The sequence below is a fragment of the Polyodon spathula genome, chromosome 26 (genome assembly GCF_017654505.1).
Source record: "Polyodon spathula isolate WHYD16114869_AA chromosome 26, ASM1765450v1, whole genome shotgun sequence".
In the NCBI taxonomy this organism is placed as follows: Eukaryota; Metazoa; Chordata; class Actinopteri; order Acipenseriformes; family Polyodontidae; genus Polyodon; species Polyodon spathula.
This window is the reverse complement of record NC_054559.1, coordinates 11,653,596-11,671,938: the sequence shown is the minus strand read 5'-3', so window position 1 is coordinate 11,671,938 and position 18,343 is coordinate 11,653,596. Positions and strand designations below refer to the sequence as shown.

The 18,343-nt window shown below is 38.1% G+C and overlaps 2 protein-coding genes across 2 annotated transcripts; both read left to right on the top strand.

Annotated features, from left to right (window-relative positions):
• Positions 1 to 1,239: 1,239 nt before the first annotated feature.
• LOC121301040 (lipid droplet assembly factor 1-B-like) lies at positions 1,240 to 11,578 on the top strand. Its single transcript, XM_041230126.1, has 5 exons — positions 1,240 to 1,321; positions 3,579 to 3,692; positions 5,157 to 5,313; positions 8,574 to 8,712; positions 10,613 to 11,578. Exons 2-5 carry the CDS (start codon positions 3,633 to 3,635, stop codon positions 10,713 to 10,715), a joined length of 459 nt encoding a protein of 152 aa, XP_041086060.1. The 5' UTR covers positions 1,240 to 1,321; positions 3,579 to 3,632; the 3' UTR covers positions 10,716 to 11,578.
• A 1,798-nt stretch (positions 11,579 to 13,376) lies between these two features.
• On the top strand, positions 13,377 to 14,832 carry LOC121301084 (melanin-concentrating hormone receptor 1-like). The gene has a single exon (XM_041230200.1). The coding sequence runs from the start codon at positions 13,401 to 13,403 to the stop codon at positions 14,361 to 14,363; it is 963 nt and encodes a 320-aa protein (XP_041086134.1). The 5' UTR covers positions 13,377 to 13,400; the 3' UTR covers positions 14,364 to 14,832.
• The last annotated feature ends 3,511 nt before the right edge of the window (positions 14,833 to 18,343 follow it).

Genomic DNA, 18,343 nt, shown 5'->3' with positions numbered 1-18,343 from the left:
ATGAGTTTGTATTTAAAACCACTGACTTCATAAAATACTGTATATCCATATGCTGTTTCAACTTTAGTTAACCAACATATATTCAGTTGCACATATAATTATCCAGCCCCTAAGCCCAGCACTTAAACATTGACAGAAAGGCAAATACAACTGGTTGCAAATGGACTGGTTAACAGGTAAGATCAGGTAATACAATTTGAAATTAGTGGCCTTTGTAAACTCAACTGGCTTTATCCTCCTTCTGTTCAACTAAACAGTAGGATCCATAGTCACAGGACTTCAACTAATGTATGATTTATATGAATTGTTATGTAAGTACTCTCAATTTAGCCTGGAATGACACTCAGCTGCCTAGTGAGAAATGCCCATGCATTAGGCTAATACTGTATTTTCTTCCAATAAAAAAACTCAATAAAAGATAAAGGTTGTCTTATCTTATGTCGGCGTTCCATTTTCTTCTGTGTATTTATGAACAACGTATTGCATTTATTTGCTGTTTTACATTATATATATATATATATATATATATATATATATATATATATATATATATATATATATATATATATATATATATATAATAGACATTGTAATTGTAGAAAATAACGTTTGTCTTCTCTCCAAAGTAACCCAGGTTTCTGTTTTGAAGGCAATCTAAAAAGAAAGATGACAGACTTCCACAGCCCCTGTCATCACAAAGGAAAGTTTACCTGCTGGTGATGTCTTGCTTGTTACCGAGATCTGTTTTTGTATTCAATTGCTTTACAAATAAAATGACATCAAGTAGATAATCGATTTTGCCACAAAAAAAAAAAAACACAATTTAACTTGTGCGACACTTAAAAACAGTGTACTCTAAAAGTTTGTGCTGCGCTCTTCAAGCTTTTGAACAATTTTCCAAACCTGTTATTTCGTGATAATTTTGGTTTTGCAACAATCTCCGATAGTGCATCAATGCATCCCTTTAACTTTAAGTTAGCTGGAAAGTTACGTTAGCTATTATGTCGCATTTTTTTTCTTACTCATTTCTATATAAAATGTTCTTGTAATCGTGGTTGTTTGCTAAAAACAACTGCACAATTGTTTCCTTTTCTTTGCAAGTTTAATTTCGAAGTCTTCGATTCCCTTTGTATCGGCATTTCATTTCGCTCAGATGGTGGACGACAGTATAAACATCCGGGACTGCCGTTGCTCTTGGTTACCGCGTGCTTTGTTGCTACGAAACAGATTCCACTTACCGGAATGACAATGGTATTTTATTCAAAGCAACTTAAGCCTCAGGCGATTTATTATCTAGTACTTATTCTCCGTGAGCGATCAGGTGAGAGATAAGGCTTCAGCTAGCCGAGCACGCACGTCATTAAATTACACTTCCAATTGTACTTGCAGGTTCGTTTAAAAGAAAACTAAAGAATAAGGCATGTTAACTTGCCTACTCTTTGCTTATACAAACTTTCCAAATAATTTAAGGTCTGTGTTTATAGTTCTGTGGTTGACATCATAACCTGCCTGTGTGTTTCTTTGAAGAATGCAATATTTTTCCTAGTGTCATTCATGGTTGCTTTGAATTAGGGATAAGTGTATTTAGAAATTTATATTATAATATTATGCATGCTTATTTGATGGACTGCATTTAAGTTTTGACAGTATTTTAACCAGTGTGATTTTTTATACTGAGAAGCGTGAAGGAGCTGATCGTTGCTTGTGAGTAGAGCCTTATTTTGGAGGTGGTCCTTGGGCAAAGGTCAGTGAAGTACTGTGACCTGTTTATTGTACTGACCATGATATTTACAGTGGGGCAGTGAATTAAAAAGCATGGCTAACTGCGATTGCGTTTGGCCCAGATAGGATCATATGATCATATTGTATTTAAGCTGTTTTAGTCTGCCCAGCGGCACCCACAAAATGGTGGGAAATCTAAGACAGTACTGCCTCGGGAATTACTTTTAATAATTCAAGGAACTGCCCAAATCCAGAATCAATTCCTTACAACACATGCTGTAACTACCTGCATCTGATCTAAAAGAGTTTGGGGTAAAAAAAAAAAAAAAAAAAAAAAAAACCGAGGCATGTATTTGAATTAAATTGAACAGACATATATGTTTACTCAAGACCACTTCTAAAAGCAATAGCTATTGACGTATTCATTCAAGTGTGAAAAGATCAATACATTCTGCCAAGTTTTATGTTTCCCAAAATTGCAATTGCTAGATTTTCTTTCCAACAGTCATGAAAGCAAAGATGCCTGACATTTGATCATCAACTAATGGCTTTTAAAAAGCTTTTTATCTTGGAATAATAATCATACACAAAACCACAGGTGGCACATGGATTGCCTCTGCTAAAGGGGTGGAATACGTAGTGTTCAATAAAATTGGACAACATCAAAACCAACATATATAATGATATAATGCTCCAGATCTGGGTTTTAGCTTGATTGTATATCGTATTATATTAACATTCAGGTATATACTCTAGTCTTACTTTTAGAATGTCTTGTTTTTATTTTGTCTGTTTGACAAAATACGGAAATATTTTTTAATTAGAATGCATGTCACATGCATAGTTGTACAAACCCTCAAATACTTACATATCTTGTATCTGCTGTTTTAAAAATGTTGTTACATGTTCAGTTACGATACCGAAGCTGGGGCGAGTAAATCTATTACCAGGACAAAGGGGTTAAAATCGTGGCTCCACGGTCCCGTGTCTGGGAATATGCTTAGATACACTGGCAGCCCCCATAGAAATAGACACAGACACGGAAATCGAGATTAAACAGCAAAATATATCGCCCAGTTTCAACAGAAACGCAAGCGGGGAAAAAAAAAAAAAAAAAAAAAAAAAAAAAAAAAAAAACATTATGCAAAGGGTAAGTAAGGAAACCGGGCTCTTCGCCGTTTTCATTTTTATCTTCTATAGTTGAAACCATATTGAAGATCCGTGGCTTAATGATTAAAGAAACCTGGGATCACCAGTAAGTAGGATAGTATTGTATTGTATTTTATTCTTGCTGCCGGTAGGACTGTCTGCTTGTTGCAAGGTGAAGATTAGGCCCTTTGTTGTCATCACGGTTCTGAGGTTCGACAATATAACAAGGCCTTCTGTTTTTGTTTTTGTTTTAAAATTAAAAAAAAATAAATGTTCTTTTTTTTCCAACAGCTTCTTACGTTGAAACCCTGTGCTGCAATCAAAACCTAGTATTAGTATTTGTTTTACGTAATTAACTTTGCTCTCGAAGTTGCAAGTTACCTGTAAATTACAGTTTTTCATCTCAATTTTCTATTGCATTTGCCATATTAGTTCCCACCTTGTGATGGAGCAACGGATTACCTTATTGATAATAATAATAATGTCAAAGTGAAATTTGATGTTCAGGTTAATGTTCTTGTTCTGTTTATTGTACATGTGTTTCTATATATGTTTCTTTCCAAAACTAATATATTGTGTTACTAAATGGTTTGCATAATAATCACAATAATATAGTATTCTTATTGGTTTTCCCTTTTATCCTGTTTCGGTAATCCTGGGTGCAGAAGAGATTTTTAACGGATGGATGTTTGTTTCCTCACTCATAGTTGACTCATTTTCAAACAGTGTTGGAAAGTGGAGGAATTTCGTTCCCCAAGGACATGCAGGAGTTACAGAGCCTGCTAAATGCAATAATGTACACCCTGAACAGCAAGTCAAAGGTACCTCTGATTAAATAGCTTTGCCATAATTCTGATTTAACCCCATGTAGTTTCATTCATTGTACCCTGCTGCTCACTAGGCATGATTGTGTAATATTGTGTTAACTGTTGATTAAAGAGTGATTCTCTGCACATTGCCACTCTTGAATGTAGTGTAGATACAGATTATGAAGCTAGACAGTATTTCATTCATTGCTGGAATTTCTAAATGGTTTCTGAAATACCATCACCAAGAAACCTTATTATGTAGAGAAAGGTGGCAAAAGGTCAGGCAGCAAGCAATATAAAGGCAATTGTGCAAAGCCGCATGCAATTATCTGTTTGTGCTGTGTTGTTCGGCCTGAGGTGGGTTTTCAATAGATTTTGAACTGTTTTGTGCTGCCTGTTATTTTGCACAGCACCAGAATGCAAGCTAAAACTACTATCCAGTGTTAGCAATAATAAGACACACACAAAAATTATAATTCTGAGAACATTTTAATCCCAGTGTGCAGTGAAGAGGAAAATTATTGAATTCTGACAGTGTATATTTAACTGAATACAAAATGCCTTTGTCTATAACAGACAGTGATTACATCAGCTAAGGGTAACAGTTAACCCTCAAGCTTCTGAACAGCATTACACCCACTCCTAGGCCATCACCTCTGATAACACTGGCTATACTCTATCTTCTTGTCCTACTGAACTTTCTGGTAGCACAGCTGTAAAAAGCACCAGACACACCCTAACTTCAAGCTTGTAACAAACCCTGTATAAATATCCACTGTAACCCCACTTACCCTAAAATTCTTCCCTTGCATGCATTGATTAAAATATCTGGAGTTGGTAACCAACCTGAATCCTGAGTCTCTTTGGATAGTGGAGAATATATCCTCTACAGCAGTTTAACTTGGAAGTTTCTTTTAAGAGATCCTTCATGCAATTTAGTTCATTCTTACTGCTGTGTAGAATTCTTACCAGTCTTACAAAAATGCTGCAAACTGGTAACATATATCAATATTGGCAAATTTGGCAGTGCATGCTGTATTACTGGAAAGATGTTACAGTGGCACTTCAAACAATAACAGTACATTGTTCGTTTCACTTATAATTTACAAAAGCAAGCAGGTTACACAGAATTAGGGATAAGCAACAAGAAAAGTGTAAATTAATGCAGTCAAAATGTCTCCCTCAGTAAATGCAGTATTGCTATTTTTGTCTGTAAATGCAGCAGGTACTTTAGCACTACCCTTTCTTGCTTTTTAATTGCTGGCATATCCAGTTCATTGGCATTTTACTTATTTCCTTTCCTTATAGGACCAGCACACCATACTACTGTCACAGTTATGAACTGCTGAATGTCTATAAGCCATTGTTATTAATATTATCAGTAATATTAACCTCATGGTTGTTCCTTAAATGTAATTGCCAATTAAGGCTTCTGCTAATTGCCTTTGGTAATCATAACCTATTTCCATTTGTCAGCTTGCAGATATCAGGAGTACCCCAGTGGGACAGTACCTTGATGGCCACCCCTTTTTTGCCCTGGCCCTGCTGTTGTTTGGTGCCATGGCAACAGTACCTGTTGGCCTCTTCCTGACCTTCGCTATTGTCTCGTTTGTTGGGCTTGTCTTCCTGCAAGGTAATTGTACCATTACCCACCAGTAGAGGGCAGTCGTGACTATTAACATAGTTTTGATTGTTCAACAATATGTTTAACTTTAATTAGGTTACTGGTCAAACTAATCAATAACATTGAATGGGCACGAATGCAATTCAAGCCCATTAAGTCAAGGAGCATCTCTATAATTAAAGGTGAAGTAACAGATAAGAGGTTCTACATTAACGGTGAGGCAATACCAGCAGTGTCTGAGAAGCCTGTGAAAAGTCTTGGGAGATGGTACGATGAGGCCCTAAAAGACACGGTTCCTGTGGGAGAAATGAGACAACAAGCAGTGCAAGGGTTGAAGAGCATAGACAGCAGCGCTTTACCAGGCAAACTTAAGCTCTGGTGCTTTCAGTTTGGCCTACTGCCAAGACTGATGTGGCCATTCACTGTGTATGAGGTTTCCATGACAACAGTAGAGAAGCTGGAAGTGTTAATCAGTTCATACTATTATTATTCTTATTTTATTTCTTAGGAGATGCCCTTACCCAGGGCGACTTACAGTTGTATACAAAAAAATACATATTAAGAATTACAGTACAATTAAGAGCAAGATACAAAATATCAGGCCAGTTCAAGAGCAGATAAGTGTTGATAGTTACATCAGGGTTAGATAAGAGTACGAGTGAAATGCAAAATACTACAGATTGGGTTAAGTGCAGGATTAAATACAATAAAATAAGGAGCAGATAAGTGCAAACGTCAGGCAATGGTTATGACTGTATGGTAAAGGGATACTGCAGCTGCCACTCTCAGCCCTAACCAAAGAGTTTAAGTGCCCCAAGGTTTGATTGAAAATTACATTGGTAGAGTCACACAATGAATATGTGAGGGATGTAGCACCTGTGTTGAAAACTGGAAGACAGTGGGTGGCAAAGGACGCTGTGGGATATTCAGTGGCTTCCCTTCATATCAGTGATATGATGGGGCAAGTACAGCATGGAAGAGGAGGCCTTTTCTTAGTTCAGCTCCTCCTACATGGCACAAAGCAGCCCCAGTTCAATGGAGGTAGTCAACGAGGTGCAAAAGCAGGAAGAGAGGATGAGGTTTGTAAAAGCAGTTTCCCAGGCCAAGCAGGGAGAATGGATGAGATGGGAGAGTGTGCAGCAACACAAGATCGGCTGGTGAGATCTATGGACAGTGGAACAGAGCAGGATCAGTTTCCTCATCAGGTCAACATATGATGTTCTCCCATCGCCACAGCTATATAACCTTAAGCTATGGGTAGGAAAGGATCCGTGGTGTTCTTTGTGTTCATCGGCAGCTACATTAAAACACATTTTGACAGGATGTAAGGTGGATCTTGGCCAAGGACGCTTTAATTGGCGTCATGACCAGGTGTTGCAATGTTTGGCTTTAGCTAATAAGACAAGCACAGCATGACCAACACGTTGCCACCAATGCCATTAATATATGACACATGAAGAACCAAATTCCTCCATCTAGGAGAGCAACCTCCAAGAAAAGGTATTAAAACCAAAACTCTTCTAGGACAATTGGAAACTGCTAGAGACTAGAAAATGCTGGCAGATGTTGGACAATGGCTTATTTTCCCACCTGAGATTGCCACCACTAACCTTCAACCTGATATTGTCTTGTGGTCTGGATCAGCACGTCTTGTTCACCTGATAGACTTAACAGTACCATGGGAGGATGCTGTGGATGAGGCGTATGAAATGAAGAAACTTTGGTACGCTCGACTAGCTGCTGAAGCGGAACAGCGAGGATGGAGAGTCCAGGTTTACGCAGTGGAGGTGGGTTGTCAAGGATTTGTGGCACACTCCACAAACCAGTTTCTCAGAGACATCGGATTCAGTGGTCAAGAGTTGTGACGCATAGTGATGAACTTATCTGAAGCAGCAGAGGAACAGCAACTGGCTCTGGTTGAGACAAAAAGATTCTGGTTGGGGACTGCAGGCACAGTAGGAAAAAAAACCTTGATGTAAAGGAAGGTAAGTAAGCTGGGCTTAGCTGAGTGGGGGACCGAGGGGGGTGTGTGATGCTGGGACGCCAGAATCACTGTCAAGCCGCCTTAAGGTGTTGTTGTGGGCTAGTCGACGAAACACCAAGGATGGAAGGTGCCCACTTGAAGACCCCAGAGAAGTACCCTACTCAGCTCAGTCCAGACGGTTGTCATGCTGATGCGCTAAGGAGACCACACTGATTGATCCCTGGAGCCAGCACTGCAGCCGTTGTGTGTGCTGATATGCCAAGGAGGCAAAATAGGCTGATCCAAGGAGCCATCATTACACTTCAGCCATCAACACCAGGCAGAAGGATATCTACATCACCAGATGGAAGTAAACACAGATGGATCACATTAGTTTACAGTAAAAGAAGCATGTCTTAATTGGTGCTTATCTTGGTGAGAGCTGAGTCTAATATCAGCATTAAGTTTTAACACCTACTCTCATGTAATGGAAATCATTTATTAAAAATACTTGTATGGAGATAATCTTCAAGATTAAACAGAGGATATTGTGTGTTGGAATTACAGTCATCCAGGGTACCATAAGAGTAATACTGGAAGAAAAATTTCAGATTGGTCTGCAAATTATTCCTTGATAAATACTTGTTTGTGAGATTCATTGAGGACCTCCGGGACAGTCAGTTTGATTGAAGAAAGGGTGATTAGTTGGTGTTAAATCTGCTGTTAAACCATGGACTGGTATGGACGTAGGTAGTTACGGTTTACCCTCTTCGTGGATTTAATTTGTGATAGGCGGGGAGGCAGTTTTCCTCTGTGGGTAGGTTTGGGACTAATGGGATTTCACACATCAGCATCTTTAATTCTGGTAAGACTGCTGCAAACACAATACAGTAACAGTTTTGGTTCAGCCTCAGGCAGCTGGGCATTTGGAACACTTGGCTTCATGCTCTGTATTAAAAGGACACATTCCTGTTGTTAAAGCTTCAATAATAAACTCTGCTGATGCAACCTATTATGGGCTTGTCAGATGCTGCCCTTCAGCTAATTGTATGGGCATAAAACTGCAAAAGGAGGACACTATGATAAAATAATGTTTTCAATAACATGTACTGTGCCTTATACTCACGAGTCAAAGGCCCTTTCCCATTAAGCAAACTGCACTTTAAAGACACAAAACTTTCTAGATCTAGATTTGCCTGCCATTAACATACATTTTCTTAGTCTGTATTTGTGTGGACCAAAATGAAAGTTTTGTTGGAAATGCTTTCAGTGGGTTGTTTCCTCACAGACATTGCTGTGTCGACAGGTTTCCTGCTGTCGCTCAGTGGAATAGCCCTGCTGTGTGTGCTCTGTGGTCTCGCCATCATTGCCTTCGCTGTGTCTGCCATCCTCCGTGTCTTCTACATCACAGCCTCCAACATGCTTGACTATTACTACAGCCGCCGGTAAGAATTTGCAAGGAGAACAGTTAGTTCAAATGACCTTTTCAGTAGTTTTGAAGCAGCTGTATTTTCCTTTATACACGTTACACACTGGAGTAAAACATTTTTAATAATCAGGGGACATGGTGGGGTATTGTAGTCTTATGGATTTACCAGTGTACTGATTCTTTATGGTATGAGTCTTTGGCACTAAGCCAAATTTGTCCGAATTGGAGAATATTGTAGGGAACATCAAGGCACTGTGGCCTGACATCAAGGCAGAGGAATTAAACTGCTTATGCACATTAGCTGAAGTTGTAGTGCACAGCGTGAACCTTGATCTCCTGGCACCGTGTTAACATGATTAATTGTTTACTGTGTTGATGTAGATAGCTTTGCATTTAATAGGAAACCACATAAATTACTCTGCATATTTTTTTTTGTATTTGTCTTGATACACTTACCAAACCAACCAAGTCTGTCCAGCGCATCGTCCCCGAGCATTGTTACTTAACAAATAACAAGAAAGTCATTAAAAGGCCTCCAAGATATCAGGTAATCTAAGGCAATGGCAAGCTTGCAGTATGATATATTAATAATAAGAAAATGGTTTATTCATTAACCTTCAGATCTAGCGATTGTTCTTGCAGACCGGGGATTTAGATAATTAGCCATTTTTATGACATCTGGGTACATTGTTAGAATTTGAAATAACCGAGTTCATTCATTTTGTATTCCGCAGAGAAAATTGAAAAATCAACACATTGTCTGGTATCACTGGAGCTCCTGTAGATAGGGCAAGTTGCTCTTAATTGCAGATTGCAGGAAAATCACACAAATAAAAAAATCCCCCGGTACCAGTATTTAAAAACTAGTAATTTACAGTTGCATAGCAACTTGTCATTTAAAAGTTGTCCAGCAATTACATGCCTGGTGAAGGTGCAGTTTCATTAATAATAGACATGCTTCGAGTAGATTCTTTGTTCACAAGCCACTGCAGTGACAAGAGTGAAGTGATGTGATATTTCATAGTGTACAGCAAGTAAGCATTTCTGCTAAAAGTTGTTATTTAAACTGGCACATGCAGAGTTGAGGCAATTGTGAATTTACTGTTGCAGGAAGGCCAGAATAACACAATTCGCAATTTCATGTTTTTTCTCCTCTTTTATTAAATGTAAATAGTGACCACAACCTGTATCTTTTTAAAATATTTTTTAAGCTTTTGGCGTTTCAGGTTTGCTGGTCCGCTGAGATGAGGAGTCAGGCAGTGCAGTGTAACACTTTGAAAGGCACATTTCTCAGGACCTTGTCAATGCAGCTCAGACCCCCCAACACCACTTCTCCTGAGATAGCTGGCTCACTTTCTCAGAGGTTTTACGTTTGTTCCAATCTGAAACAGACTGTTCTTGATTGTGCCGCCACATACTTTCTTGCCTCTGATAAGCCAGTCTGACGGTAACTTGACAGTGTTTTACAACAGAACCTTTTTTTCTCAGAATATTCTTCACATGTAGGAACTACCACCATGCTGATCCTGCTAAGTAAGTGTTGTGATTGTAATGAGAGATAAAACTGTCACTGTAAAATCATTCCAGCAGGTATGCCAATCAGAAATCATTGCTCCAAACCCAAAATGAAATGCTACCTGGGTTAGACCATTCTTGCAGACTGTAATTGTCTCAGTCTGTGTTTGCATTTCTTCTGCATTGTTGCAGAACTATCTGCAAATTGTATTTCTGTATTTGTCAATTCCTAATATTCTTTCTGGAATGATTTCCGACCAAACCGTATCCTGAATGTGAAAATAAAGTGGCTCCTTCCTCTTGTGGATACTTTTGCAACAATTGCAGGTGCAGTTCCTGCAGGAATGATGGGAGTTTGCTAGGCTGCTAAGGGATTACACTAGTGTTTTTATTGCCTTCAGCTCAGCCCACGTGAAGCAGGAAACCATTGGAAGCGGTCCAGGATGTGAGAGTGACGCGTCTTCCTGCCCCGACCCAAGTTTTCAAAAACAGAAAGGACAGTAACAGCAGAGCCAGGATGCTTTCCCACACCTGCTAGGAAAACATCAACACATTTCAAAAAGCACTGAGCACAAAACACATGTATGTAATATTATCATCAGCAGTTCTGTAGTGTAATATTTACATGCAGTTGGGTTAAATTTAGTAGCACATTATCCTTATATTTGTGTGTGTGTGTTCTACTATCAGTTTTGAGTCTGCTTTGTGTTTTAAGTTTAACAAAGGATTTGCATCTCCATTGAATATTATTTTGCAAATTAATTAATAATATAATTTCAGTTATAGTGAACAAATCCATTTTTGCATTAATTGTAATAACACCCAAGAGCACATTAGTTGAAATAATTGCTATATATGTGTATGTGTAATCCCCTTAATTTTTTCTTGTTCCATACCCATCACTAAGAAGCCACCTACAATGTATGCCAAACTTTATATACGGTATAGCATTATTATTACCCAAAACAGAAAATTGTTGTGACTTTTCTATCATGAAGATATGGAATGTGCCTGTTTTCCATTTTATTATTCTACTGGGGAAAGCAGTTTTCCCCCACTTTATTCTTCTGGAGGTGCGAAGGGATGTTACTCCCAGTTTCTGTTGATCAGGTCTCAGGCAGGTTTTCAGGGATTATTGACTGATCTCTTTGGAAGATTTGTGGAGATTGACACATGAATCTGATAACAAGATTCTGACTAAAGTTATGGAATGTGGTGTTGTACTTCCATTGTTGCTATCAAGGCTAATGATCTCTGCATTATCTTGTTAAGTTTTGATCTAATTTTGTATTGGATAATTTGTCCACTTCAGTTACCCTCCATAAGCCTAAAATGATTATTCTTACTGCCTTTTCTAATGTGGCAAAGCGCTTCTAAATAAAGAGATTTGATAAAGTAAATACAATTAAAATAGTATTGTTGTCTGTTTTTGAAAGTAAAAAAGCCTTTCTAAATGTGCATTGTTATGCTATTAAATAGCATTTTTCTGCAACCAGTTTGTAATGTTTTCTTTGAAAATAAGTTTATTTCCATTCTAACTTTTCTGGTATTTATTGTTTGCAATGACTTCCTTCTTTTTCTTACTTGGTTGCATTGATAAACACTCCTGAATGCAATTGCTGAAAATACACTGGCATTAGTTTGCTTCTTGCAGTGCAGTTCACAATGCATAAAAATAAGTAACTGACACTTCCAAAACATCTATTCTATAACATACAGAATTTTTTTAGTATGACAAGACAATTTTGCTGCTGGAGCTTTCTACAGTTAAGATTTCTGGATCAGCCAGTGCTGTCTGTAGGCAATTGCCTTGGATTAGCTCTACAATTTATTCAGACATCCATAAAATAAATGTCCTCAGTGTACAGGCTGATTGTATCATAAGATTCAATTTTTATAATTTCCAGCCCATGAATGAAAAATGCTTCTTATCAGACAGGTTCTCTCTCTCTCTCTCTCTCTCTCTCTCTCTCTCTCTCTCTCTCTCTCTCTCTCTCTCTCTCTCTCTCTCTCTCTCTCTCTCTCAATTTAGTTTTTTATTACCAGTGTGTATATTTATAGACACTGACCACATTTTTTTAAATGGGCAGTGTCCGTTACAATGAGAGAACAGAACCACCAGAGGATAAACATTCTTCTGATATGATCCCAAAAGACAAATGTCTAGCTCAAGCCGTGAATATTGAATTGACCAGACCATGACTGAGTTAGGAAAACATACAGTTGAAAGCATGATGGAAAATAAGATTTTAGAGCTCAACCATTTTATGAGATGAGGTGCATCCATGTTATAATCCAATAATGCCTGGAAAGACCAATGGTGCCAATCACCTGAATTATGCTGTCCATTTTATCTTGTGGTTTCACCTTTGCGTTTACTAGTTTTGGATTTAGTAGGGTTGATCAACCATTATAAAATAAATATACAATTAATTTATATGCCATTCCAAAGAATCTATGCATCTGATTTTTAACATATATTCTACTTGGAGTGTTTGGTGAACATAGTAAAGCCAGCTAGACCAGCAGGAGTGCACCTGTACAAACACAAAAGCAATTGCAGACTTTTTTGTGCATTAATAGACTTTAAATGTGCAGGGGATGTGTAAAATTCAACTGCAGCAAGTGGATATCCCCAGGGCGCCTTTAACTGCGAGGTGATTTTGCCACAATTACCTGGAGGAGGAGCACTGATGGTCGCTGGTGCTGCGCACAATTTAAATGCCTTTCAGACACCAGTCACACATGGCTTGAAAAGACCCCGCTCATGCTCGACTTATCACAGTTGGTCAGTAATAGTAAGAGCCATTAATGTTTCAAAAACATTGAAAAAAAAACAGTTCAGAGAAAGAAGAAAGTAACTAAGACTGGTGACAATATGGATCATATGGGAAGTGTGGTTTCCACTGCAAATATTACAGACTCAGAACAAAACCAATCCAACACAGGTGAGATTTTTTGTAATTCGTCAATACAGTTGTAGTTGTTCAGGAGTTACAATTTTCTATCATGTAATAGCTTTAAGAAAATACAACCACTAAACATGGAAATTAATAAAATACTTGTTTCGCCGTCTAGGTTGTTTATGTAGCTTTACAATGCAGAGTATAATCCTTGATCTCTAATTGATGTTGTTGGGTTTTGTTTTACACAGATTCAACTAAATACATTGCATACGGCAGCGTGTTCATGCCAACGGTTTTTGGCATTATCTGCTTGCTGGGCATAATAGGGAACGTGATAGTCATCTTCACCGTGTTCAGTAAGTCAAAGTTCAGGTGTAGAAGCAGCGTCCCCGACATATTCATCGTTAATTTATCGGTTGTGGACCTGCTTTTCCTGCTAGGGATGCCATTCCTCATTCACCAGCTGCTGGGTAACGGAGTGTGGCACTTTGGAGAGACTGTGTGCACGATCATTACAGCCCTAGACACCAACAGTCAGTTTACCAGCACCTACATCCTGACTGCCATGACACTTGACAGGTACCTAGCGACTGTCTACCCCCTCGCCTCTGCGCGGTTCAGAAGACCCGCTGTTGCCGTTCTAATAATTAGCATCCTCTGGGTCATGTCGTTCCTCAGCATCACTCCCGTTTGGATGTACGCCCGGCTGATTCCTTTGCCCGGTGGAGTGTTAGGTTGCGGGATTCGCTTGCCGAACCCGGAGATAGATATCTACTGGTACACGTTATACCAGTTCTTCATCGCCTTTGCCATACCTTTCACAGTTATCTCAGTGGCTTACTGGAGGATTTTGCTCAGAATGACCTCCTCGGAGGCTCTAACTACGCAGAGAAGTGCCAGGATAAAGACTAAAAAAGTGACCAGGATAGCAATCACTATCTGTCTAGTTTTCTTCTGTTGTTGGGCTCCCTTCTATATGTTGCAATTGATTCAGCTGGCGGTAGATCAGCCGACGCTATCATTCTATTATGCCTACAAGGTTGCTATCAGCCTGGGCTACGCAAACAGCTGCCTAAACCCGTTTATTTACATTGTGCTGTGTGAAACCTTTAGGAGGAGATTCATAGTGTCGGTCAGACCCGCTGAAGACGCGCAAAGCCCCGCCAGGAGCAGACGGAATCCCAGAAAAACGGATCACCATTCTGAGCAACAGCAGTTACCGTTGGTTTCGGTTCCCGGGAGATAGATTGTCCGATTGCAGTTGTTTTCCCTCAAAGATTTCATAACATGTTGTTTTCATGAACGAAAACCAGCACTTACGTCTTTGCCATTGCATAAAACTGTCTTATCCTAGGTAATGAATTTGTAGTTTTTGGTGTGATTGAGTGTGTCGATTCAGGTAAAGAGTGATGTTAAAATGTACAGATGTGTTGTCGTTAGTTCCTACTCGTAGTTTTTTGTAAAGTTTATGCACGTATTTAAAACTTAGAAAATAGATGGTTAACAATAATGAATTGTGATACTAGAATTTCCATATCATACACTGTTCCCAATGACAACAGAACTAGAATCAGCACCTTGGACAGTGCTTATCTCAAACGGTCTGATAAATCTTCATAACGCTCATTCAATGCTTGATTACAATCAAACCGGGTGCCATTGGACATTTCACTAAGCACCTTCTGAAAAAAACAACAACTTTGTTTTAATCATGAATTAATTAAATGAAATAAAATGTAAATAAATACAAAAACGAACAAATGCAAATGAACGGTCAGATTTAATGTTTCAGTATTTATGTATTTGTATGTAGTTGACTTTATTGACGTTTATATTAATATTCTCTTGAAAAAGATTGTGTTTTTTTTTTTATTTTGATAAATGTTGTATTGTTTATGCTGTATCCAGTTTGCTATTGAAAGTATTATAAGCGTTGGGTATTGTGTAGTTGTTAACTGATAGTCTTAGGTGTCATATTATATTTTAAAATTGAAAATAAAAACCAAAATGTATTGAGATATAGTATCAATTTTAATATATGATCAAATAAATGTGATTTTTTTTTTCCTTTGGAATAGCATGTCACTTAAAAAAATATTACTGAAAAATTATAAATAGATAATTCTGTCCTCACAAATAATGACATAATAAACAACCCAAAAGAAAAGTATTTATATTCTTTCAATTCTAATTGTTTGGTGTGTGATTTTGTGAATGTCTCCGTTTTTTCTTTCTTTTTGTAATTAGCACCTGGACACTCATTACAGAGCCCTTGACTACACAAAAGCATTCTTCCCTAGGGTCTTAATTTACATTTCCCTGTTAAATGGCATTGGATTTCTATGGAAGTCAGGTCAATGTGCAAATTAACAATTCCTGAGATGTACACCAGTAAATTAGGGTCAATTCTCTTCTTGCAATGTTTGATGCATACCCTTAACATAACACATCCTGTGACGCATTATGACACTATAACATTTCTGGAACAGAATGAAACTCATTCAGTTTTGAGCAACCTGCTGTCATGTAGATTGAGTTTTGGAAAGGGTTGCTCTTAGTTGTGCTCAAATGCATATGCTCTGTGCCTCTTGATCTGTCTAACATCAAGCAGAATTTTATATTTTCAAAATAAACAGTCTGTGTGATAAATGGCTATCAAAGCTGATGGATATATAAATTGTATAGTTCTTAAAGTGTTTTTGTACGAGTGCACAATTTGAACCATTCCTACTGGAAGACAAACAGTTACTTCAGAACCATTATATACCAACATTCTAGGTTTGTATATGGCCATAGACTGATATTGTAGCCTTTACCAATACCCTAACATTACTACTCTTATCGGGTATTGCAGTGTGACGATGGGAAAATGAAGTACGATAAGAACAAAATAACAAATCAGTTCATTTGATTGTGGTGGTGACAAGCTTTCTCAGAATGGAAATTAAAAACTACACAATCACACACCACAAAGCAGAGCTACAAAAACACAACTATATACGATTAGCAGAGCTTAACATTGGCCCGAGGATCAAATCAAAAGTTTACTTATAATACTACCCTCATTCCACTAACAGAGATTGTACAGATTGCAACAACCGCCAGCCAGCCACATAAAGTGAACGAAGCTAACGCGCAGCATTGAAATACCTGGATGGCGAAATCGGTTCATTTAGTGGAACTACTTTTGTTTTTTTAAATTTGGGACCAGAAATCACCCCCCCCCCCCCCCCCCCCCCCCCCCCCCCCCCGTCGCCAGTGCCGGGGGGATCTAGATAATCTTTATTGGATGACTGATTCATTCTTAATAATTGTTGTTTGCGTCTAGCTCTATAAACTTAATGGTTAGATTATGATGTAACACTTTATATTAAGATGGGTAATAATGTATACAAATGTTTCTCTAAGTACAAATTAACTACAATCAAAACTTGCAATGAACTAGAAATCTCCGTATTAAGAACCGTGATGTTTCAGCTTTGAATCACATTTATAACAACTACTGAAGTTATCAAATATATACAGTAAATGACAGTTTGGGTCCCCAAGTCCATCCTCCTGTTTTTGCAAACCTTTCGAGTATAGGTCTTGCTTTTACACAGTGTTATTTTCAAGTACGCCGGTAGAAAGTGGTATGCAGCGCACTGGGTATACCTAAACAACGTCTGAACAACTTCCCTCCGCTTAGAAAGCACGAAAGTGTCCACTCAAATATGGTACCTTATGTTGTTTTTGTTTTTCGTCTTTTTAAATTGAATGTATCATATTTATCAGCTGTTAAGAAAACAGTATTCAAATATTTATCATATCAAACACATTGGGTCCCTTGCATTTTTTTTAACTCTATCTCACAGCGTACCATTTTCAACGGGATATCGTACCACTTTTTGACATTACATGGGTCAAGTTTTGGTACCCTGTACCACATTGCGACGATGTACCACTTTATAACACTACACCGGGTTTAAATGACTAACTTCGTTGTACCTTCTTTTCCAAAGGCTAGACTGGCCATTTCGTTCTTTGAGTGATATGCATTTCCATACATATCTTCAAATACGCCGTTAAAAGCGTTCACTTTGCAGCAGTCGCAAATTACGTTTTGTATTTTCATCCCTCCCCAGTTTGGTTATTACCATCGTTGTGTTTTACTGAATCTCAGGACACATCGTACCCATAGCTACGCCACAGCACTACAGTGTCATACTGTTGAGATAGTTACTGCGTAACTATAAATGAAGTCTTTTGACACAATTTCCTTAATATGTGGTTGTGTAACTGGAGTGTAATTACGAGGAAACCGCATGTCCATTTACAGCGGAATTATACAGTGTAATGCAAGTGTCATTGGTTTTGTGTTCGTCAAAGATTCATTGCATCCATAAAATGTAACAATCAATCCATTATATTCGATTTTTTTTTTTTTTTACCTAACCCTACCTTCATCTTGAGAAGAAAATATATGAACAAAGAGAGTGAAATTATTCTTTTAATCTGCCACGTAATAGCACTGTCATTATCCACACAGTACTTCAATACACTATGCATCATAATTATAATTAATATGGGTTTCCACTTAAAATGTTCCCATGCAACTAGCCTTTGAACAGAACTTATATACAATTGCAAGGAACTCATGTCAATCAAAAGTGAAGCAAACGACCGGTCTTTCTAACATATTGCATAAACAGTTGTTTTACTTTATGCATGTCATTTAAATAAATGAAAAGGGCAGCATATTGGAATGCATCTTAATCAGGTTTAATTGGGTGACAGGGTGGCATTTGCTGCAAAGAAACCCTATTAGCTTCATTTATTTTCATACCATTTCCAACAAATGTATTCATCTGCTGTGTCTTTCTCAAGGAAAGAGGAAAGGTGACAGCAATTTCGCTTCTGGGAATTCTACCCTCATTAAAACTGCAGGCAGGGACAGGGAAGGAGATCCCCAGTTACCAAATGTATTTAATACATTTTCCACGTCCTTTTAATGTTTCTAAAGATGGTTTGTAGGAATCAAAATCAAATGGCACTATTACCATTATACAGTGGGACTTTTAGCAAAATTAGTAAACTGTAATTCTGTTTCATGAGTTGTTTGCCAAATACCAGTACGTACAGTTAGTTAAAGGGTCCTTCTGCGCTCCCTTGTTTTAAAAGGACCCTTGCAGCACGTCAACCCAGAGAAAACTCGGTGAGTTTAGACCTGTATATTGTTGCCGGGAG